The sequence below is a fragment of the Malania oleifera genome, chromosome 6 (genome assembly GCF_029873635.1).
Source record: "Malania oleifera isolate guangnan ecotype guangnan chromosome 6, ASM2987363v1, whole genome shotgun sequence".
NCBI classification, from domain to species: domain Eukaryota; kingdom Viridiplantae; phylum Streptophyta; class Magnoliopsida; order Santalales; family Ximeniaceae; genus Malania; species Malania oleifera.
Window position 1 is genome coordinate 2,955,615 of NC_080422.1, and position 24,843 is coordinate 2,980,457.

Sequence of the window (24,843 nt, forward strand, 5' to 3'; positions counted from 1 at the left end):
GAATTCATGTCTGCTGCATCCATCTAATATTCGTACTTCATATATGTACTTGTCTATTTTTGTCACTATGTATCTAACATGTGTAAATAACTTAAAAATTCGTTCTTCTTATATTGACTTGTATAATTATTTGCAGATATGGCACCAGGAGGTCGACGTTGGAGACTTCCTTTTAGGCCCACTACTACATCGCATGAGGATGATCCGACATCCTCGAGACCAGCGGAGCCCATCGATACTGATATGGCGGCAACATTGTCTGAGCTATCAACACCTTAGCCAGACATGGATACCACTTATGCGATTGACACGCAGGGTGAGTTGCCGACTGTCATGAGCAGTGTTGGTATGGATACGATTCATTTATTTACATGTCAACTATTGATGTTCGTACTTCACGTGTACGATTATAATGTTTTTTTTTTTTTTTTAAAATTAACTCTACTTTCAGCATCTACGTCCACGATTAGGTCAGGCCGTGGTGCAACAAAGAACATGTCGCTGAAGAAGCACCTGGATAGGACTAAACAGTGGATTCGGATCGACATTCCTCCAGGATACACCGCCCCGCTAAACAATTGGTGCACCGCGTGGACGAGGGAGCTCGGCATTATATGCCGACAGTATGCTCCAGTCACTGCATTCAGCTGGCCCTAGGTGACTCAAGAGCAGCACATGGTCCTTTACATGCGCATTTTGGTAAGTTCCCTAACCCTATATAGCTGTTTTTAATTTCAATGTTTTTTTACTTTTAATATACTAGCCAATTAACAACTGTCTAACATTGTAATTGTATTACATATATATGCATGAGGAGTTTGATATGGACATCCTCGACGACGACCATGTGAGGAGGGCTGTCGACGTCTAATTGTGTAATAAATTTAAGAGTTATCACTCGAAAATGCGCTCCCATTTTCGAGCGATGGGAGATGAAGCAGAAGCACGGCCATACGATAAGATATCCTAAGAAGATTAGGACGTGGTTTGTCGCTATTTCCGCCACCCGCGCTATCAAGTGATGTGTTTGTATTCTAATCACTAATTTTTCAGAATGATGTCCCTAATATGTCGGCATGACATCTTCCTTGTAGGCCATATGTGAAAAAATGCTACGAACCGCAGAAAACTCCCTATGACGCATTGCGGTGGATCGAGGCTATTTGTAAATCATCACCAGGTAATTACTATATATAAAATTATTTGACCATTACATGACATAATAGTAATGATGACTTATATGATAATGTAGCGTGATCCCGAGACTGGCACAGAGGAGCCACTGCTGGATCTGTATCAGAGAACACACCAACAACGATCGAGGGAGTGGTGCGAGGGTGCACAGGATCGACATGTAAGTGAAGCAAAAGATTTAGTTTATTACATTATTCAAAATATCAAAGTTGTAGTCTTACTTATTCTTTTTTATCATTTTAATGATTGAAATTAGGCACGGATGGTCGATTTGAGGGATGCACCTGTTTCAGAGGGGAGTGAACACATGACAGATTTTGAGATCACTTCCTAGGTGCTTGGTCAATGAGGGGGGGGGGGGGTTGGGTGAAAGGTCTTGGAAGTGGATACATTGCCCCAACAGCATCATCATCCATGGGTGCGGCAGCTTGTGCAGAGATGGAACGACAGCGTCGAGAGGCCAAGTGTGATAAGCAAGAGATGGCTCGACAAATGCAGAGGATCGCTATGGAGAATGCGGAACTGAGATCGGACCTCTCCACCGTTCGAGCTGAGATGCAAGCCATGATGGATAGGACCGCGCGGTTAGAGGAAAGGATGCGCTGATCCGGACAAGATGATGCGGGTGGCTCCTCTGATTGATTATAAGGTATTATGATCACAAATTGAGTTTCATGTTAAATCATGCTAGTCTAGAATGCCTCCTGCATGGCGGATGCAGTTGATATGTATTGTATGCTGGTAGTTGATATAGGTTCTTGTATGCCTTCAACTTCTTATAAATGCTCTATTTGAACTGATGAACTCATTATATGCTATGCTCATTTGGCAGCCACTCTGGTGGGACAATTCATGAAGTTGGAAGATGCTTAAGTTTCAATTTGTTGGACGAGAAGAAGATAAGGCAGTGTAATCAATGGGGAAGGAGAGAATGAAGTGGAATTGGACTTATGGGTTAATGGGCATGTCTAAAATTGTGACATGTTTGAACTCATCTTATGTAAAAACGTCTATTTTTGTCAACTCACGATATGCTATGGTCATTTGGCAGCCACTCAGGTGGGACAGTTCATGAAGTTTGATGAAACATCCAAAACATCTTCGAGACATGATGTGATGACAACTGCAGGGGTAGTTCCTGTCCCTCGGTTGCCAAAATTACAAGAAAATGTGTGTAACTTCATGTTCTTCTGTTCAATGGCTTAGACATACTTCTTTTTAGGCTTTCCCGGGGGGGGGGGGGGTTGAACTTTCTGAGCACAGCCTGCATGGCTTCTGTATAGTTGCTAGATTTTGTTCCGTGTGTTGGACAACTTAAATCTTTGGAAGTAATAGTCGAGGTAGTAGTGGTGATAAGCAGTAAAATCTTAATTATGTTCAATTTTTCCAAAACAACTGACTGTAACTAGGATTTTACTGCTTATCACCACTACTATCTCGCCTATTACTTCTAAAGATTCAAGTTATCCAACACATGAAACAAAATCCAGTAACTATACAGAAGTCATGCAGGCTGTGCTCAGACAGTTTAACCCCCCACCACCCCCCCCCCCCGGCGGAAAAAAGAAGAAGTTTGTCCAATCCATTGAACAGAAGAACGTGAAGTTGCACACATTTTCTTGTAATTTTGGCAACCGAGGGACAGGAACTGCCCCTACAGTTGTCATACCACCATGTCTCGAAGATGTTTCGGATGCTTCTTCAAACTTCATGAATTGTCCCACCTGAGTGGCTGCCAAATGACCATAGCATATCATGAGTTGACAAAAGAAGACGTTTTTACATAAGCTGAGTTCAAACATGTCACATTTTCAAAAATACCCATTAACTCACAAGTCCAATTCCACTTCATTCTCTCCTTCCCCATTGATTGCACTGCCTTATCTTCTCCTCGTCCAAAAAATGGAAACTATTCCACTTTTCTCTGCTATTTATATTCTGAATTTAAGAAATGGTTGGCATGTATTACTGTCGTGAATATGCTACATGGTTGCATGCTAGTCTAGAATGCTTCCTGCATGGCGGATGCAGTTGATGTGTATTGCATGCTGGTAGTGGATATAGGTTCTCATGTGCCTTCAACTTGTTATAAATGCTCTATTTGAACCTATTAGGTGCAGGTTTTATGGGAAAACGTCCAATTTACAGACGGCATGCTGCCGAAATTGCGTTAAAATTTGACCAAACAAAAAGAAAAGATAGGTTTAGTCGTTTAATGTTAAAATATTTTTGAAAGGATGAGTGAATCTTAGGATTCATAATAAATAAGGCAATGTAGACTTAGTTAAATTAGAACGGACATTCATTAGAGATTCCAATCCATATTGGTGGTTCACAAAAGCATTAGATAAACAGCCCCCTGTCCAATTCTTCCACGTAACACTTGACCCCTTCCTTAAAGGCACTCTATCCAAGAACTCACAACTAGTTCAATCACATGCCCTTTTTCTCTATACGACAAACATCCTACCACTTAAATGTCTACTAAAAATAACATACACAATCTGTCTCTCTCCCACAAAAACACTTTGTGCAAAAGAAATAGTATTACTAAGGAGGAGGTTAGACTTCACGTTCAGAGTCCAATACTCCAAACTTCAAGGATATATAAACAATATAGGAATAATTGGGATTTGGATGAGATTTGGAAACGATATAGGAATAATTGCGAGTTGTATCATAAAACTTGAAAGTAATATGAACTTTACAATTTTATAAAGTATATTTATTTTTTACATTGGATTTATAATTATGTAGGTTTTTCCTTAGATTTTGCCGTCATTGAGAAGTGTTTGTTAATTAACTTTTAGGTCTACTTTTGATAATTTCTATTTTTGATAGTGACCATATCATTTGCAGTGTGTATACAATGAATGGAGGGGCTTTATCTAGTTTATCTGGAGTTTCTTTTCACAACTAATTTGAAATGCGATAAGCCTGCCCATGTAGACAAAATGAATTTTAGCCTTTCATCTGATAGGTTGTCGCTTATAGTTAAGGTATGATTTAAATATTAATTTTATTTCGCTTGAATCTTAATGCCCTTATTGCAGTCATTGCATCCACAATGCAAGATTCAAGAGATATAAAATTAATATTTAAATCATACCTTAACTATAAGCGACAACCTATCAGATGAAAGGTTAAAATTCATTTTGTCTACATGGGCAGGCTTATCGCATTTCAAATCAACTGTGAAAAGAAACTCCGGGTAAACTAGATAAAGAATCATTGACGCAACCACCACCATCCACGACCTTGTCGTTCTTTGTCATCCATAACCTCATTGCAGCTAGAGATGGGTATATATCTAACTTTAGTTTAATACATGATTTAACTTCTAGACTGCATGCTTGGATTGGCATATCTTGCGAACTGCATGCTGGTAGTGGACATTAGGACTGCATGCTTGATTGGAATGCCACACATACCATGGCTGAAGCAATGATGTGTATTGCCTACTGGTAGATTCTTTTAGGTTGTTGCATGTACGTCTTAATCCAAATGACCTCTGTATGATGCAAAAATATTGTGAATTGCATGTTTTTGTAACTTGCAGGTTTGAGAAATGTTCTATTTATAGACGGCATGCTGCCGAAAATTTGTTGAAAATTTTAGGGAAGGGAAAGAAAATTTCATGAGACCAATTTTGGACCATATGATATAATTTTTCGTTGATTTCTTGCTTGCTTGGTGGTTATGCCAATTTTGGTTGGACTTTGTTATTTATGTTTCAAGGTTTAAGTTTAATTTATGTACAACCAAAAATTAATTGTTAATTGCCAAAAAAGGAGATTAAAAGTAATATAGGGTCCATCAGAATGGATGGAACACTAGAGGAAGTGGCATTGTTTCCCATGCAAGTCTGTAGAAATTTGTTTCCCATTTTACTTGTTGGTTCCTTCCTCCCACTCATTTTAGTGTAGCTAATGCCAATAGGGTTTGTACATATATAATATCAATCTCAGCTGCTGTGGTTAATCTATCTTAATAGTTTTTGGCTAAGTAGTAAATACTATAGCTCAAATTTGGAAACATTGTGGGTATTCAATGCGATTTCTCGACTGATATTTGATTTCATTTATATGCAGTGTTGCCTGTTCCTAGGAGCCTGCCCACCGCAAAATTTCACCCTACTTTCCAGTTCCAGGTGATTTTTTTTTTCTAAAAAAAATTTCTTTGATTTGATATACAACTTGTACTTTTAATTTGCAATAGCTTGCAGAAAACTCCCCCTCATCTAGTAATCCATTGTGTTATTTGTTACAGAGTGCTCAGAAGGTTGGACGTAGATCGTCGGCACATAGGAAATCATTTCAGAAGAATGATATCTTATCTCTACTAGGATGGAATAAAAAACCAGCATAAATTATTTAGGAACTATGTATATAAATGCATGTTCCCTTATTCTCCTCGGGACTAAAAACTTTATGTGCATAGTATGATAAATGCTACAAGTTTATTGCAGGGTCATGTGAAATATTTGTTAAGAAAAAGGAATGTGAATTTCAGTTGGGAAAAAGAGTTGGAGTAATTGAAATTCAGAGGATCTTATGTTAATGATTGTTTATTTAACATTTTTGTTGATGTTCATTTAAGTTGAACACACACAGTAGAAGCACACAATCACACACGAATCAATCAACAATCTAATGCAAGCACTCAACAATGAAATATACACAAGAATCAATCAAACAATAATAAGAAGAATAAAAAAATAAACAATTACAAGTTGACGATTCTAAAACCGTCACTAATACTACTGATAGAGTAATAGTGATGGTTTAAAAACCTTCACTAATAATAGAGCAATAGTGACGGTTCTAAAACCGTCACTAATAATGCAGCAATAGTGACGGTTTCATGACTGTCACTAATAATGGAGTAATAGTGACGGTTTCATGACCGTCACTAATAATGCAGCAATAGTGACGATTTTTAAACCGTCACTAATACTATGGCTTTAGTGACGATTCTTGGTTGATCCGGTATAGAAACTATAGTGACGGACTTAGGTTTTTAGTGACGGTTTTAATCCATCACTAATACTTTACTATTAGTGATGATTTTAATCTATCACTAATACTTTACTATTAGTCACGGTTTGAAATATTCATCACTAATAATTATTAGTAACGGCTGGTATAGCGACTACTATAAATTCGTCACTAATAATCATAAAACTGTCACTAATACTATTAGTGACGATTTTGTGGATATTAGTGACGGTTTAAATCCGTCACTAATAATCTTTTTTTTTTTTTTTTGTAGTGATACATGCCTCACCACAACTAGTGTCGGCTATTCAGGTGAGGCGATTGTTACAGCGTGGTTGCCAGGGATATGCCGTATACATAAAAGAATTGCCGAAAAAAGAATTGGAACAAGCTGACATACTAGTAGTGAGGGAGTTCCCAAATGTATTTCCAAAAGAATTGTCTGGTTTGCCACTAGATCATGAGATTGAGTTCACTATAGACTTGTTATTGGGATCTGCACTAATATCAAAAGCACCATACCGTATGGCCCCGGTAGAGTTAAAAGAATTGAAAGAACAGTTACAAGAATTGCTAGATAAAGGTTTCATCAGGCCCAGTGTGTCGCCTTGGGGTGCGCCAGTTCTGTTCATGAAAAAGAAAGATGGAACCATGAGATTATGCAATCATTATAGGGAGATAAACAAACTGACAGTCAAGAATAAATATCCTCACCCTAGGATCGATGATTTATTTGATCAGCTCCAGGGGACCCAGGTTTACTCTAAAATTGATCTGCGGTCAGGCTACCATCAGGTGAAAGTTAAAGTAGAAGATATTTCGAAGACCGCATTTCGTACCAGGTATGGACATTATGAGTTCTTAGTGATGTCATTCGGGTTGACTAATGCTCCAGAAGTATTGATGGATCTAATGAAACAGGTGTTTCATCAGTATTTGGACCAGTTTGTGGTTGTATTCATTGATAATATACTGGTTTACTCGAGGAGTTTTGAGGAGCATGAGCATCCTTTGAGGCTGGTGTTGCAGATATTAAGAGAAAGGAAATTATATGCAAAATTTAACAAGTGTGAGTTTTGGTTAAAACAGGTCACATTTCTCGGCCATGTGATCTCAGAAGCAAGCGTATCAGTTGATCCAAGTAAAATAGAAGCAGTGGTGAGTTGGGAAAGGCCGAGAAATGTTCAGGAAGTCAAGAGTTTTCTCAAATTAGTAGGTTATTATCGGAGTTTTGTGGATGGTTTCTCTAGGCTATCAGGTCCATTAACACGACTTACAAGGAAAAATGTAAAATTTGAATGGACTGATGACTGTGAGTAGAGTTTTCAAGAGTTAAAGCAGTGGTTAGTTTTAACTCCAGTATTGGCTATTCCTTCAGCTAAGGATGGGTTCGTAATATACAGTGATGCCTCTTTGAAAGGTCTTGGATGAGTGTTGATGCAGCACGGCAAGGTCATTACATATGCATCCAGACAGCTTAAAGAATATGAGAAGAATTATCTTGTCCATGATTTAGAGCTTGCTGCAGTGGTGTATGCTCTTAAGATTTGGAGGCATTACCTATATGGTGGAAAATGTGAAATTTTTACAGATCACAAGAGCCTGAAGTATTTATTTACCGAGAAAGAGTTGAATATGAGGCAAAGAAGGTGGCTAGAGCTTATTAAAGACCATGATTGCACGATTAGTTACCACCCAGGAAAAGCAAATGTAGTGGCAGATGCTTTGAGTAGGAAATCAGGAGGACCCGTATTGGCAGTTATGGAGATTCAGTACTCAATTCTGATGGATTTGGAGATGCTCAGTATAGAATTGGTAAATAAGAGTCCTCAGGCAGTTATTGCCAGTCTAGTGGTTCAACCAATATACGAGAGGATTAAAGTAGCTCAGGGCGATGATGCAGAGTTGGTAGAGGTGATGGCTAGAGTGCGGGATGGTCGGGGAGAGGAGTTCAGCATATTACATGATAGAGCTTTGCGATTCCGTTCTAAGCTATGTGTTCCTACAGATACTGAGATCAAGAGAACTATACTAGAGAAGGCTCATAGATCCTTATACACGGTCCATCCCGGTAGTACTAAAATGTACAAGGACCTGCGAGAGTATTTTTGGTGGAGTGGAATGAAGAGGGAGATAGCCGAGTTTGTATAGCAATGCTTGACGTGTCAACAAGTTAAAGCTGAGCACCAGACCGGCAGGACAGTTATAGCCACTGTTCATTCCAGAATGGAAATGAGACCATGTTTCGATGTACTTCATTACGGGGTTACCACTAGTACGATAGGGATTGAATGCGATTTGGGTGGTTATAGATCGTCTGACAAAAACCTGTCATTTCATCCCTATTAAAATTGGTTATTCCATGGACAGACTGGCAGAGATATATGTTTAGGAAATAGTTCATGTTCATAGAGGACCAGTATCCATAGTCTCGGACCGAGATCCTTGGTTTACTTCATGATTCTAAAAAATTTTTTAGGAGGCTATGGGTCGCAGTTAGCTTTTAGCATGACTTTTCATCCCCAAACAGATGGTCAGATTGAGAGGACGATTCAAATACTAGAGGATATGCTTCATGCTTGTGTGCTTGATTTTGGAGGCAGTTGGATTCAGTTTATGTCGTTAGTTGAATTAGTTTATAATAACAGCTACCAGGCTAGTATCGACATGGCTCCATACGAGGTATTGTATGGTAGGAGATGTCGTTCTCCTCTCTTCTGGGACGAGGTAGGCAAAAGGTGAGTTTTGGGTTCAGAGATAGTACAACAGGCTTGTGACAAGGTCTGACTAATTAAAGAAAGAATTAGTACAGCACAGAGTCGGCAGAAAAGGTACGCAGATACTCGCTGCCGAGAGTTAGAATTTGATATGGGAGATCGAGTATTTTTGAAGATAGCTCCTTTGAAAGGAGTTATGAGGTTTGGAAAGAAGGGGAAGTTGAGCCCTAGGTATATTGGCCCTTTTGAGATACTTGAGAGAATAGGGTCAATTGCCTATAGGCTAGCGTTGCCACCATCTTTGGCTAAAATTCATGAGGTGTTTTGTATTGCTATGTTAAGGAAATACGTCCCAGACCTGTCCCACATAATCAGTTATGCAGAGATAGAGTTGAAGGATTCATTAGTTTATGAAGAAACACCAGTACAAATTTTAGACAGAATGACACAAGTACTGCGCACCAAAGAAATTCAGTTAGTAAAAGTTTTGTGGAAGAATCACACTATAGAGGAAGCATCTTGGGAACTCAAGGAGCAGATCATACAGAGACACTCGCAGTTGTTCCAAGAGGTATAGAGGTACTTAGGTAGGGTATAACAGTTAGATAAATTTCTTTTGCAGGTACATGTATTGATTTTAGTTAGTAGATAGTTTTTAGTTTTATATGTGTAATTTCCCAGAACATAAATGTAACCATGGTATTCCTCCGCCACAAGCGAGGGCAGGAAATAAAATAAGTAGACCATTTTCCTTTACGGAATGATGGAGTGTATAGATGGAGATACAGATAGTAAATTTCGAGGACGAAATTTTATAAGGAGGGGAGAAAGTAACGACCCGAAAAATAATGATATTTAAATATTAAAGAGAGAGGGAAATTGATACAGAAACGGAAGGAGGCAACAGGCTTCATCGACGACATTACATTTTGGATGGAATAACCCATAAATTTTACACAGGGCCTCGTCGACGAACACAGGGAGTTCGTCGATGAGCTCATAAGTAGGCCTTGTCGATGAAGTCGCACCTCATTGACAAGAAGATGCTAAGAAGGGTTTTTGGACAGTCTGAAATTCGTCGATGAGGGTGGAAGTTCGTCGATGAAATTATTGAAGGATTCGTCGATGAGGTGACGTGTCTCGTCGATGAATCCAGCTCTATAAATAGTGAAAAACTCGAATTTTTATCAGATTTCAGCGCAAATTAACCTTCTCTCTCTCTAAAACGCTCCCCTCTCCTTCTCTCTTCGATTTCGATCTTGATTCACGCCGGATTGACGATTTGAAGCTACCACAACGCTCCTGGTGAAGTTCTCTGTGAGTCTGCTAGAGCTGATCATTGGTGGAGTTGGCTTGGATTTCATCACAATCTCAAGGTATGGCATTTTATTCAGTATTTTTCTTTCCCTCAGTTATAAGAAATACAATATACGAAGAAATACTAATGTTTTGTTCTGGGGGAATTGATTTTCAAGGTGTTGAGTGGAGAACTCTGCGGGTATAGAACCAGAATTTAGTAGGGGCTTTTCAGAGTTAAGGTAAGAGAAATATGCTATGCTAGGGTTTTAAGAATATTAACAGAGTTTTCATAGATACATATATACCAGTTATTATGCAGTTTTTACATAACGAATGTTTTAATGTTGTGTGGCCTAAGTAGATATTTACCGGATGTAAAATTATATAGTACTTCAGCATATCATGTTATATAGCATGTACATACAATTATTCATAGTTGATTAATTTATATAGATTTTATTTAGTTCAGTAGATCATAGTTTTTACAGAATGCTATGTTTTCCTGAATACCATAACACACAGTTTATAAAGACAGATTATACAGTTATATCATCGAGATGCTACAGTTACTCAGATTTTACAGTATTTACAGTATAGAATTATAACGTTATGGTTATTTTGGAAACATAATGAAAACAGCAAAGGTATATATATATAGATGTACTTATATAGTATCAGATCCCTGTGGAGATATTACAGACAGATACAGTTTACAAAGCACGGTACTGTTGCTATATACAGATAGAGTGCAACCACATATCTCAGATAGTGTGTGCGTACCGTCTACCTGTGCTCAGAGAAGATGCAGCTCCCCGAAACACTGGGTTGAGGGGGCCGTTTAGACGATGTAGCAACCAGTACCGAGCTTAGGAGTGGATGTAGTTTGGTCGGGTTAAGGTAGTGTAGAGTATGATGTCTTACATGGAGGGCCGACCAGGTTAAGTCTCGCCTATGGGCCGCACAACCCTGTCATGAGGTGTCAAATCATGACGTACAGAGTCTGAGGGTAAGAACACAGTTATGTATATGTATACAGTTTAATAGTTTTTATCATATGTAGTATGTTATAACGGTATGAATGATAGAAAGCTCAGATAATACAAATGTTTTAAGCTTTTATACATGTGTTTTATAAATTTGCTAGATCATGCAGTTTTAAACACTACTATTATAATTATATGACTCGATCACCACACACTAGTAATAGCATATTTCTACTCACTGAGCGTCGACTTACCCAATTACTTTAACATTTTTTAGGTGAGCCAATTAGAAGAGCAGATCAGGCTTGCGGATAGAGATCACTTGGTTACCCTAGTTATAAGGTAAGTTTTGTGTAGGGTTTTGTATTTTTGGGTAGTTAACACTGGAGAGAGAGAGATGTATTATGTAGCAATGGTTGAAAATACTGAATTTTGGTATTATATATACATGTATATGTGGTTATGAGATTTATGTTTTTCGCTGCATAGGGGTGCCCATTATATTCAAATGTTAGAGTAATTTGTAAAAAAAAAAAAAAAAATGGAGAAATTTTGAGGATGTTACAAAACATATTGAGTTACATCATCACTTTATTCGGGAACTTGTCCAAAAAGGAGAAATTCATTTACAGTTCATACACACTAATAAGCAATTAGTAGATTCATTAACCAAAGACAACAGAAATATTTAAGGAGTTCAAGGATCATGTAAAAATTAAAAATTAAGAGGGGGTGTTAAAAATTAATTTGTAATTTTATTAATATAAATTAAAAAATGGACGTGTGTAGAATTGGATGGAAAATGAAGTGTGTAGAATTGTGTGGAAGATGAAGTGTGTAGAATTGTGTGAAAATAAAGCGTGGAAGTGTGTAGAATTGTACGGAAGATGAAGTATGTAGAATTGTGTGGAAGATGAAATGTGTACAAGTGTGTAGAATTGTGTGGAAAGTAAAGTGTGGAAGTGTGTAGAATTGTATGGAAGGTAAAGTGTGTAGAAATGTGTAGAATAGTGAAGTGTGTAGAAGATGGAGATGACGTGCCTATATATAGGTGTTGATGCAATTCAATTGAGGTAATGAAAATCAGCAGCTCCCTTTCTTATATTTCCTTGCATACTGCATAATTTTCTATATCCATATATACTCTCTTGCAAACAGTTTCCATTATTTTTCCCATAGCACCCAACATGCACTTGGCAAGTCTCAAAAAGTACATTAATGTTAAACACTTACCATGTCATCCAAAATATCCCTACTTTTAAAGTTTGCTTAAAATTGCAAAAGAAAACGAAGACATGTAATAGGAGTACAAAAGTAAGCTGCATAGCACCGCAAAAGCACACCAAACCCAAAACCTGTACATCAAAACACACCTAAATGTCTCTATCTCTACAAACAGAACAAAGATATTACAACCCATCTCCCAGTTACTGTTAATGTTGCATTACCAATACTGAAAAATGAAACTCCGATGCGGTTAACATGTCTCCAATTAGCCCCAGCTCAGGGCAGTCACCCCACTCTGTTAGGCCTTGTGTAGCTGGAGACTCTGTATCATGTCGTCTTCCCACTATGAATAGATCATAAGCTGACTCCATGGATCGAATGACCTGCGTTGTTCCAACCCCATTTGTCACAATCTCTTCCCTGTAAACAATTTTCTCCCTGCCTGTTGCAGTAGCCCTTGAGTCATACATCAGTTTACTGTCAATGGTATCCGTCATTTCATAAAAAAAGCACGATTTAATCCAAACCACAGTAAGGCTAACACCGGGATGTCCAGCCATGCGTCGGCTATATTCCAGCGCCTCCCAATCATCAGCACCACCAAGGAAGATCATGGCGATGCGGTACAATGATGGGGCTGCCAAAGCCGGCCGTTTCCCCACTATCTGGCTTCGATCGATGAGGATTCCAACAGAGCAAGGAGCCTTGCCGATGACGTTTTTGTTCACAATCCTAATAGAGGGGAAGGTAGCTTCCACATCCCCATCAATGGCCCAGCGCTTGTGGAAAGGGACGATCACAATGCTTGTTCTCTTGTCGAGTGCGAGGGTGCATATGTCGTCATGCATGCTTGCATATGGTGCGACTGCAATGAAGTGCTGCAACGTGATGCTACCATGGTTGCTCTGCTCGAAGTTGTTGAAGGCATTGGCGATGCGCTCGGGGCGGGTGAGTTGCGAGGTAGGCTTGCTTTTATGGTGAACTGGTGCGAGAACGGCTGCCGCTCTACCTTCAAGGTCTGTTAGCTGGAGGGTGAAGATGGAAATGGGGCTGATTCTTGTTGGGTTGGAGGTTTCAAGGAACTGGATGATGGGGGATACGTTTTCCTCACTGTGAATGCAAACCAGTAACCGGAGATCTGTTGTTGCACGGTAGATAATCCTATTCAGTCCCTTTTGAACCACGTATTTGACTGAAGGATCATAGAGGTAACGCACGATGGGTCTGCATATCCAAGTTATTATCACCATGCTGATCACTAAGAGGGCATACGTTTCTTGGTTTACAAGCTGTAGATAATCGAAAAACTTATCAACAACAAAAAAAAAAAAAAAAAATTGATCCTAATATGAACATTCATGCCAAAAGACAGGAAAGTTGTGTCTAGAACTTTCTTTGTTAGTCTATGGTCAGTGTTTAGTTCCACAACAAACTGTAATGGAAGCAATGAAAGACAGGATAAGAAATTCAAATTTGTGAATACGATTGGTAATTAAAAAAAATTAAAAAAAAAAAAAAAAAAAAAGCTGGATCAAACTTGGTAATTGCTAAAGATTATTAAGCCTTCTTATATTTTGCAAACTTTAATTTCCAGCTGCTAAATGTAGCCCGTGAGATATGGTGCGTATCAATATTTTATGAAAAGGATAAATTAAAATTGTAATGTTTTCTTCCTTTCTTTTTTTTTTTTTCTTTCTCCTTTTTTTTCCTAAAATTGGTCGTAACGCGTCATGTTTGGTTTGTGAAATGGAATGGATTAGGAATGGAATGAAATAAAAATTTTAATAGAAAATATGCAAAAATAAATTTAAATTAAACTCTTTTGTTTGTTTAAATTCCATTCCTGTATACTATTTGATTCTACTCCATTCATGTTGTTGAAGATTAAACTTGAAGACCGGCAGCCCACCTCCATTGAAGACCGGCAGCCCACCGTTGTGGACATTGGAGATTTGCAGGCAACCTACTCCACCTACCAGCCCACCGCTATTGAAGATTTGCACCCACCATTGTTGATTATTTGATTTCTATAATTACTATAAATAGCTGAGTTGTGTGTGAGTAAATGTGAGCAATGTGGTGTGTTGAGAGTTGAAAGCCAGTGAGTGAGCGAGAGATTTTGTTGTTTGAATTCCCCTGTATTATTTTTCAGATTGAAATATACTTGTTTGGTATTTATCCTCACTGAGTTTCAGTCACATCCAGTGACTGAGTGTTCCTCTCCACCCATCAGTGGTATCAGAGAATCTAGGTACGCCGGAATTCGCCAAACAGAGGCGAACAGAGGAGAAATTCAATTTTGTTCTCAGTTTTGAAGTTGCTCCAAATACCAAATTGAGTCTGCCATTGTGCAATTAGACTCGAGACGATTCCAACGGTGGAAACTACGTCTCAAACGAACACTGGGAGAGTCTACACACGCTCCCACGCGCCTCCCACGAAGACAGCGCTCTTCCCACGCGCTGCACGCGCCGACGAAGACTCCGGCAGACGGCCACACGCGCCTCACGCTCCCGCACTCATCTTCTTCGCCCAATTGGCGAGATCCGACCCGGACAGCGACCCGCAACCCGGCCCATCGACCCGCGAACCGGATCCACGACCAGCAACCCGGATCCGTACCCGAGCTTTGACCCGCATCCGACCCGCCTCCAGCAGCGACACGAGGCACGCGCAGAGAACGCCACGTGGCGTAACGGAAAAATTAACGCCGTTAAGCGGCCGTTAAGTTAAACCGGTTAGTTTAAAAATTCACCAGAATTTTCCTATAGCCGGTTCGGTGATTTTTAGACCGGTTCTTTGCAAACCAAAACCGGTTCCTAAGGTTTTTCAATCTTCTGAATTTATTGGTGACATTATATTTACCAAAATCAGCCCCCATTTCTCCGTTTTTTATATATTAAATTCGATGGCTAACGGTACTATCCAATCGGTCATTCCAAAATTGACCCGAGAGAATTATGACAGCTGGTCGATTCAAATGAGAGCCCTTTTAGGTTCTCAGGATGTCATGGACATCGTTGAAGATGGGTACAGAGAAAGCCCATCAAAAGAAGTCGAAGCAGCTATGCCCGAAGCTCAAAGAACAACCTTGCGAGCCGATCGAAAGAAAGATTGCAAGGCAAAATCCATAATCTACCAAGGCCTTGATGAGGCCACGTTCGAAATCATCGCCTCCGCAAAGACATCTAAAGAAGTCTGGGACTCTCTCCATCGAACACACAAAGGTGCAGATAAAGTAAAAAAGATTCGTCTTCAGACATTGCGAGGTGAGTTCGAATCTCTCAAAATGAAGTCTACTGAATCCATTTCAGACTACTATACACGAGTAATGGTAGTATCAAATCAATTAAGAAGAAATGGAGAAATTCTCAATGACGAGAGAATTTGTGAAAAAATTTTGCGATCTTTAGATCCAAAATATGATTATATAGCTGTGACCCTAGAGGAGACAAAAGACTTGGAAACAATGTCTGTAGAAGAACTTGTGGGCTCACTCCAAGCCCATGAGCAAAAAGTCAATAGAAGAAGTGATGATAAAGCACTGGAGCAAGCTCTCCAAACGAAGTTGTCCCTCACTACAGATAGATACGACAAAGGGGGGACGTCACAACAAGGAAGAGGACGAGACCGAGGATCTCGTGGAAGAAATTCTGGGAATTTTAACTCCAGAGAAGGTGGCAGAGGCAGAAGAGGTCCCATTAGAGGAGGACGAAATCAACAGAGCTATGTCCCACAAGGCAGAGGACAAGGAAGAAGAGGAGGATATAATAATCGCTCAAATGTAGACAAAAGAAACATTCAATGCTACAATTGTCACAAGTATGGACACTATAGCAATGAATGTTGGGGGCGACAACAAGAAAAGGTTAGCGAGGAGGCCAACCTTGCCGAAACTGATCATGCAGATGGAGAGTCGTTGATGCTGATGGCACACAATTCAACTCCCCAGGACCAAAGCGTTTGGTACCTTGATTCTGGAGCCAGCAACCATATGACTGGCAGAAAGAACCTATTCTTTGAACTTGATGAGAAAGTTCAGGGGGAGATCTCTTTCGGAGATAATTCTAAAATTGCAGTCCAAGGGAGAGGAGATGTTTTGATCAAACAGAAGTCTGGAGATCATGCTTACATCTCCAACGTCTACTATGTGCCAGCCATGAAGACTAATATACTTAGTCTCGGACAGCTCGTGGAGAGAGGCTATCGAATTAGCCTCAGTGATAAGCAGATGGTGATAATAGATGCTCGAGGAAAGCTTGTTACTCGAGTTCAAATGGCAAAGAATCGAATGTTTCCGCTCACCATCCAACATGATACGCCAAGGTGTTTGAGCGCTATCCTTAAAGATAAAGACTGGCTATGGCATCTAAGGTATGGGCATCTAAACTTTGAAAGTTTGAAACAATTGGGAAGCAAGAAGATGGTGAAGGGCTTACCCAATATTCATCATCCAAATGTGATATGTGAAAGCTGTATTTTGAGTAAGCAAGATAGAAACAGCTTTGGAAAGCAAGCCAACTGGAGATCAACCATGCCGCTCCAGCTAATACACACAGATGTGTGTGGTCCACTAAGACCATTTTCGAATGCACAGAATCGATACTTCCTCACCTTCATCGACGACTACAGCAGGAAGACCTGGGTTTACTTCTTGAAAAGGAAGTCAGAGGTGTTTGACAAGTTCAAAGAGTTCAAAACTCTTGTGGAGAAACAGAGTGGCTTCCGCATCAAGTCACTCCGGTCAGACCAAGGAGGAGAGTACAAAGACGAAGCTTTCCTGGAATTCCTTAGACAACAAGGAATTCAGAAACAGTTCACACCATCATACACTCCCCAGTTGAATGGTGTAGCCGAAAGGAAGAACCGCACAATTCTTAACATGGCTAGAAGCATGTTAAAGGATAAAAATGTGCCCAAGAGTTTTTGGGCAGAAGCAGTGTTATGTGCAGTCTATCTGCTCAATAGGTGTCCGACGAAGAGTCTTGATACAAAGACACCATATGAAGCCTGGAGTACTCACAAGCCCAGTGTGAGTCATCTTAGGGTGTTTGGCTCCATAGCCTACGCCAAGATCCCAGAAGCAAGAAGGACAAAGCTGGATGATAAAGGAGAGAAGTGTATCCTTGTAGGATACGGTGACAGCACCATGGGATATCGACTTTACAATCCCATCAATAAGAAAGTCTTTCACAGTCGGGATGTCATCTTTGAAGAAAATGAATCCTGGAAATGGGACCAGGTTGAATGTTCCAAAGATGCGGAATTGACACTTGAAGGAGAAGAACCTACACAGACAAGAGAAGTGGCTATCGAGCCACAAATTCCTGAGCTGCAGACACCTCCACATGGTTCACCACAGACAAATGAAGTTCCATCACCAATAGAGCGTGAAATCTCAGACATGAGACCTAGAGGAGCTCGAAATCTAGCCGATCTGTATGAAAATACAGAACCAATGGAAGAATATATTGCTCTAAACTGCCTGTTGCTAATTAGCGACCCAATTAGCTTTGAGAAAGCTAACGAAGAAAACAAATGGAGAAAAATGATGGATGAGAAGATACAATCCATCAAGAAGAACAAGACTTGGGAGTTGACAAATCTCCCGAAGAGCCACAAAACTATTGGTGTAAAATGGGTCTACAAGACCAAGAAGAACACTCAAAGAGAAGTCCAGAGATACAAAGCAAAACATGTCGCCAAGGGTTACAGGAAGAAAGAAATGAAATTGATATCTTGCAGAACGTATGATCAGATTGCTGACATTTTCACAAAACCACTCAGACATGATATTTTTGCAAGACTGAAGACAATGCTCGGAATGACAAAATTAGGAGAGTCAAGTTTAAGGGGGGATGTTGAAGATTAAACTTGAAGACCGGCAGCCCACCTCCATTGAAGACCGGCAGCCCACCGTTGTGGACATTGGAGATTTGCAGGCAACCTACTCCACCTACCAGCCCACCGCTATTGAAGATTTGCACCCACCATTGTTGATTATTTGATTTCTATAATTACTATAAATAGCTGAGTTGTGTGTGAGTAAATGTGAGCAATGTGGTGTGTTGAGAGTTGAAAGCCAGTGAGTGAGCGAGAGATTTTGTTGTTTGAATTCCCCTGTATTATTTTTCAGATTGAAATATACTTGTTTGGTATTTATCCTCACTGAGTTTCAGTCACATCCAGTGACTGAGTGTTCCTCTCCACCCATCACATGTATACTAAATGTGTCGTAAAATTGTATATGATGACATTGTTTTTTGTAAGATAACAAATCCTTATATTATGTTGTTCTATTATTAGAAATAGATATCCAATGAACCAAGCTTAACCTAGAAATTAGGTCTGGTTCATATTCGAGGAATAGGATAGAATGCAATGAAAATTTAAAAATAATTGTATAGGGATGTAATAATTTAGGAACAAATTGTTCATTTAAAAACGTTTGTTATTCCAACCATGAATATGATAGGAATAAACGTTCGTCATCTAACTTATTATGGATTAATAAAAATTTTGCATCAATATTTGCTTTTTGGTTGCAACACATTTTCCCATGTAAGCTATTAAATCTTCATGAAATGACCATTCTTTTCTATGAATACACATTTGGTGGGATAAATGTAACCTAAATGATTTTAAACTCTGATCGGTTCGGACTGTCTTGACCAACTTTTGCTGATCATTAGGAAGAAAAGAGGGAAAGATGGTTTGCAGTACCTCATTATCCAAGAAGGCGCTATAGAAAGCAATCTCCACAATGCCTTTGCAGCACATGATCAAAGCCAGAGAAAGAGCATCCTTGAATGGAACTTCAAAGTAAAGGGACGGCACAATAGTGCCTATGAACTTTCCCACGTATGCCATAAGAATGGCAATCTCTGTGAACACCCACTTCCCTCCTCCCAGTGCAGAAAAAACATCAACCCTAGCCCCAGTGCTGGCACAGAAAACGGGAAGCAGCACCCCGGAAGCAATGATGTTAAGCTTCTCCACCAAAGTCGAGGTCAGCGGTGGCGTGGAGGGTAAAAACAAGCCGAAGGCAAAAGCTGTTAATGCACAGTGTTGCCCAATGACGTCCCCAGAGTTCCCTACCATTAACAGCAGCATAAGAATTGCAAGAAAATGACTCCCCTTCATGGGTTTTCCTTCAGGAGTGCTCCTTACGATCCACATAACCAGAGGCCGAAGAGCGAAGTACACAAGACCATAGTATCCTACCAAGAGCAGACTTGGCAGAAACGGTGTCGCTGAGGATGTCATAATTGCAGTAACTATTTTGGGAAGTAGTTCAACCACGATCCAACTACTCGCATCACTGATGCAAGCAACAAAGGTGGCCAAGCAGCCAACCTCCGAGTTGAGAATGTCGAGATCGGTGAGTACACTGGCAGTGACAACGAAGTAAGTGACAGAATTCCTTATCACCATCATCTCAAACCCAAAAAACTGGGCCTCGTCTAGTTGTACGCCCTTCAAGGCCATAAAACCAAGCGCTAGAGGAAGTACATTGCCGCAGAGACCTATGGCTGCAGCCCTTCTTCCTATGCTCCTCAACATGGTTGCATCGAACTGCACCCCTAGCACAAATGCGTGGATCATGAACCCGAAGTTCGCGAAAGTTTCCAGCGCAACCGTGCCTCCTGGGGGGAATATGTTGTTTGTGTAGGTGCTGTTCCTTGCTATAACTGAGGGCCCTAGGATTACACCAGCCTGGTGGAAACTGAACATGTTAATTATGATCAGTAGCTAAACAAGAATGCAAGTGTGTGGACATGTGCTTTAATGTATAGATATTTTCCAAAACATAGACTCTTGGTGCATTGTTGTAGATAAGTGACCAGATGACTTTCCCCAGTTGTATTCTACGAGAGCACTTAAGTAGGATTTAGGGGGAGGCAAGATTATTGGGTTAACGGGTTTTCCCAAATTGTAATGAACTGTGAGAGCATGGATTTTATTTTTTCACGAAGGTGATTTGGAGGGTCTTCATAAATTTCAATGTAAATAATTTTAGGGCACAAGATATTTGATTTGCGTTGAGATTTGGCTAAAGGACGACAACTCCTGAAAATTTTATAGACCCAGTAAAATGATTTGAACCTTTTCTGAGGTTCTAAAAAATTTCACCTTCATATTTGATTTTGAAAAACACACACTCCGTTCTATTAATTTATTGTCGAGCCCAAATGAGGTATAAGCATTTTGAAAATCGAATGTTTGGGGAGATTTAAAATTTGAAAGGGATGTATGCATATTTAATTTTTCCTAATCTCAAGGGAGTTAGATTTGTGGAAGGTTTTTATTCTTGAAATTAAGAGGAATGGTACGAATTAATTAAATAAGATTTATGAATAACTTTTGTGAGAAATATTGCTTGCGTTAAATAAGATTAAGGGAATGATTGAAGATTGTAAGATATTGTAATGATGCATGCATGAGATATTAGTCAAAAATAATGAGAGAGAGAGAGAGAGAGAGGAATGAAGGGGAGCTTACAATGACATAGGACATGACATTGCTTAGGCCAAGAGGTCTTAACAAGGCGTGGACACATCTCGTGGCAAAGAAAATGAGAATAATCTGAGCCATGAGAACAGGGGAAGAGTGATCAAAAGGATTATTTCCATGCCAAAAACCCTTTGAGGTTATCTTCCGGGCATATTGGCATACCATGTCATTACCTTTCACCTTTCCGGCCGCCCTAATAATATGGTTTCCTGAATCCACCATTTTCATTTATTTTCTGGGAGGCCAAACAGAAAGAAAGAAAGAAAAAAGTTACAATCATGGAGAGAGAGAGAGAGAGAGAGAGAGAGAGAGAGAGAGAGAGAGAGAGAGAGAGAGAGAGAGAGAGAGAGAGAGAGAGAGAGAGAGAGAGAGAGAGAGAGCGAGACTAGTTTGGAGTTTGATGGCTAACAATGAATAACGGTTAACTGTTAAAAGTTGGTTATATATGAGTTTACGATTGAAAATCATCTATATTTATGCTACTAATTAAGGGAAGATGATAGAGTTTTTTCATTCGATATTTTCTTCTCTTTTTAAAATACTCTCAATTTTGCTAGTGTCATATAATTACAACATTTAAAAAATATGAGTAAATAAGTAATTTTAATTTTAAAATTTTTTAAAAAATATTTATAACTTCTTATTTAACTTCTCAATTTTTAATTATCTCTTAAAAAATAGTAAATACAAAAATGCGAGGCAAGGCACATATGTATTCTATACCCATAATTATTCTAATATAGTAACATGCACAAGTATTTGGGTTCTTAAATGACACAAAGTCACACACATATATATGTGTGATATACCTCAACTTATGAATTAATGTGATTCGATGTTAAATATGATACATAAAAAAAGCTCTGATTAATTGTTTTTTTTAGTCGCTTCGAGGTTCATGCAAAAATTGAGGTATGAATAATTTTTTATTGCATTTCTAGATTTAGATTTTGTACTCATTAAGGAGTAGAATTTTTTTTTGTTTATTTATCTGTATTTACCAAGCTCGATTTTCTCCTCCTTCAAAAATCAATAGATTTTGTACTCGTCAAGGTTAATCTAAGATGTGAAAGGATCACTATCCTTAAATTTGATTTCACACCCACGGGGAAAATATCTTGGTGCAAATAGTTATTGTGATGCCTATATATATATATATATATATATATATATATATATATATATATTACCATACATCTCTAATACCATAATATCATCATCAAAGTCAATGCAGCGGAAAAACATAATACCTCTAATCCTCATGTACAATACCAAAGTTCTAAAGTCTCCACTGAAATACATATAACTCCCAAAAATCCAATTGATATCCCAAGGATTATGCAACATATCCCCACTCCCAAAAATAAAACACATACCCTAAACTATAAAAACTATGTTTCTTCTATCTTGGAGCTTGCTCTGCATGGCTGCCGGAATTTTCTAAAATATTTAAGATCTTTGGGGTGAGACACCTCTAAGTAAGTGGGGATAAACTATTATATGTGTGTGGCTAATGAGATTTAGTGTATCATAACATGTTCATATAAATATTAATTCAACTAAGAAATCATGGTAACTGTACTCATGTCCACATACGTATATATATTTGCAACCATATACTTTTCTCGAAAATATGATCTTGCTTAGTAAATATTTCTGTGTATAAAACAACATGTCTATCAAAATACAATCATATGAGTGTATCGTGTCTATAATGAGGAACACATTTATATCATCGTCATGTAATAATCTCATATGATCGAGTTGTGTGGCCCGAAGGCAAGACTTAACCATGGTTGGCCTACTAGGCTAAGTCAAAATACCTCATCTGTAGTATGATTGGCCCATCGCGGCTTGGTCCAAACCCAGGGGCGATCAACATCTCTCTGCAAGTTCAATCGACTCCCATTATCAACATGCTCTCTGAGCTGTGTGATTGCACTAACCAGTCTCTAGCAACGGTACCGTGCTTTCATATACATCAATAACCAATCGGGCTCTCATTTTCACCACTCAATATACATATTACATCATGTCTTTATATATCTCATTTCATCATATCTATAAATCGTGTCTGTATATATCACAAATCATCATATCTGATAAAACTTGTCTGTATATGTATCATATCATCATTTTTGTATAAATCATATCTGTATAAAACATATATTTCACATAAATCACATTTCATCATATAATATTTTCACATATTTATTTTACAATAATCAAAACCCTTTTCTCATGCCACACAGATTTTTAGTAATATTCTACAATATAATAATTGTCCAGTAAAACATAGGATAGTCCAAGGCTACTTATATTCAAATGCCCAATAAGTCAAAAAAAAAAATCACAGATAATATTTTCATATTATACTTTAATTTAATCGATTAATTTCTAAAAATTTCTGACATAATTTATTCTCCTTACCTGATTCCTGGAGAAATGCCCGCAGGAATCCTAAAGTAGTGCATGCAGCGTTCGCACAAATCCCTGTATTCACACACCTTAATTTAATAAGCTCAACCTCTCAATAATTACTATCCTAACATCCCTAGGCTAATACGCTCCCATTAACTGAATAAATTTTAAAGAAAATGCGGGTATGACCCACTTTCCATATTTAAATTTAATTTCTAACATATTTAAAAACACCAATATGATCAAATCCCCAAAGTTTAATCTAATTCCAAAATATTTCTCGAAATCTAATTTAATCAAATACTTACAATTTAATATAATTTCATAATATTCCCTAAAAATTTTATTTAATCAAATCCCTACAGTTTAACTTAATCCTAGGAATATTTCCAAATATCTAATATAATCCAATCTTGTAATTTAATTTAATCTCAAGAATAATTTCAAAAATATAATATAATCAAAATTACAATTTAATAATTAAATACTCAATTTAATCGGTTAAAATTTTAAAACAACAAATATAATTTATACTCTTCACCTTAGCCTTAAAGTGATGTCTAGGATTCTCAAATCAAAAATCTGCTCCGATTAACTTACTCAAAATCAAAGTCGGGACCTTGTGGTGATGTTCCTTTTTTTATTCGGCTTACGGATGAAAAAAAAATGGAGAGAGTGGGAGACCGTGAGGAGAGAGAGAGGTTGAATTTGGCCCGTATTAAAAATTGGGGGGGTTTGATTTTAATTTCTTTTAATGGATCTAGATGCTTCCATATGCATCCAGATTCCTTATATATATAATAATATTATATAACCTTATATATATATATATATATATATTCATGTCATATATTATATTAATATATTGTTATATTATATTATATTATTTAATTAATAATTACTTTTTGTTTAATTAATTAATTAATTAACTTAATTTAATTTAATTTAATTCTTTTAATATTTTTTAAAAAAATTTCTAATAACTTTTTTTTTTTTACACTTCCATGCATATTATTTTTTTGGGTCGTTACATTCTCCTCTCCTTATAAAAATTTCATTCTCGAAATTTGTTGACCTACTCTTATCACAATCTCCTCTAGGAATCACTGAAATGTTTATTCGACTCTAGAGAGAGTCGGCAACCACTCAAATAGCAGCCCCGTCCCAATCCCAAATTTATTAATAACCCTCACTAGTGGCGGAAGAATACCGTGGTTACAATTTAGGTCTTGGGAGATTACAATCAATCACAAAAATAAAAATTCTCCCAAAACCAATATAACCTAAAACCAAAACACATATCTATAATCAACTATATTACACTATACAGGACAAAAGCCAAAAAAAAAAATTGTTGCTTACCTTTACCTATCTATCTCTGGGTCCCACTGAACAAGTACAAATATTTCTGATGCATCTTATCCTCCAACTCCTATGAAGCTTCTTTAACTGCGTGATTCCGTAAGAGTACTTTTACTAGTGGGATCCTTT

General features: G+C 38.2%; 1 protein-coding gene across 1 annotated transcript in view; it reads right to left on the minus strand.

Moving 5' to 3' along the window:
* LOC131157743 (uncharacterized) overlaps positions 1-24,843 on the minus strand; it is a 44,872-nt gene that overhangs the window by 12,947 nt on the left and 7,082 nt on the right. Inside the window, exons 2-3 of the mRNA XM_058112093.1 lie at positions 19,141-20,143; positions 12,639-13,706 (exon numbers count right to left, since the gene is read on the minus strand). Coding sequence (XP_057968076.1) covers positions 12,639-13,706; positions 19,141-20,143 — 2,071 coding nt within the window. The remainder of the gene's footprint in view (positions 1-12,638; positions 13,707-19,140; positions 20,144-24,843) is intronic.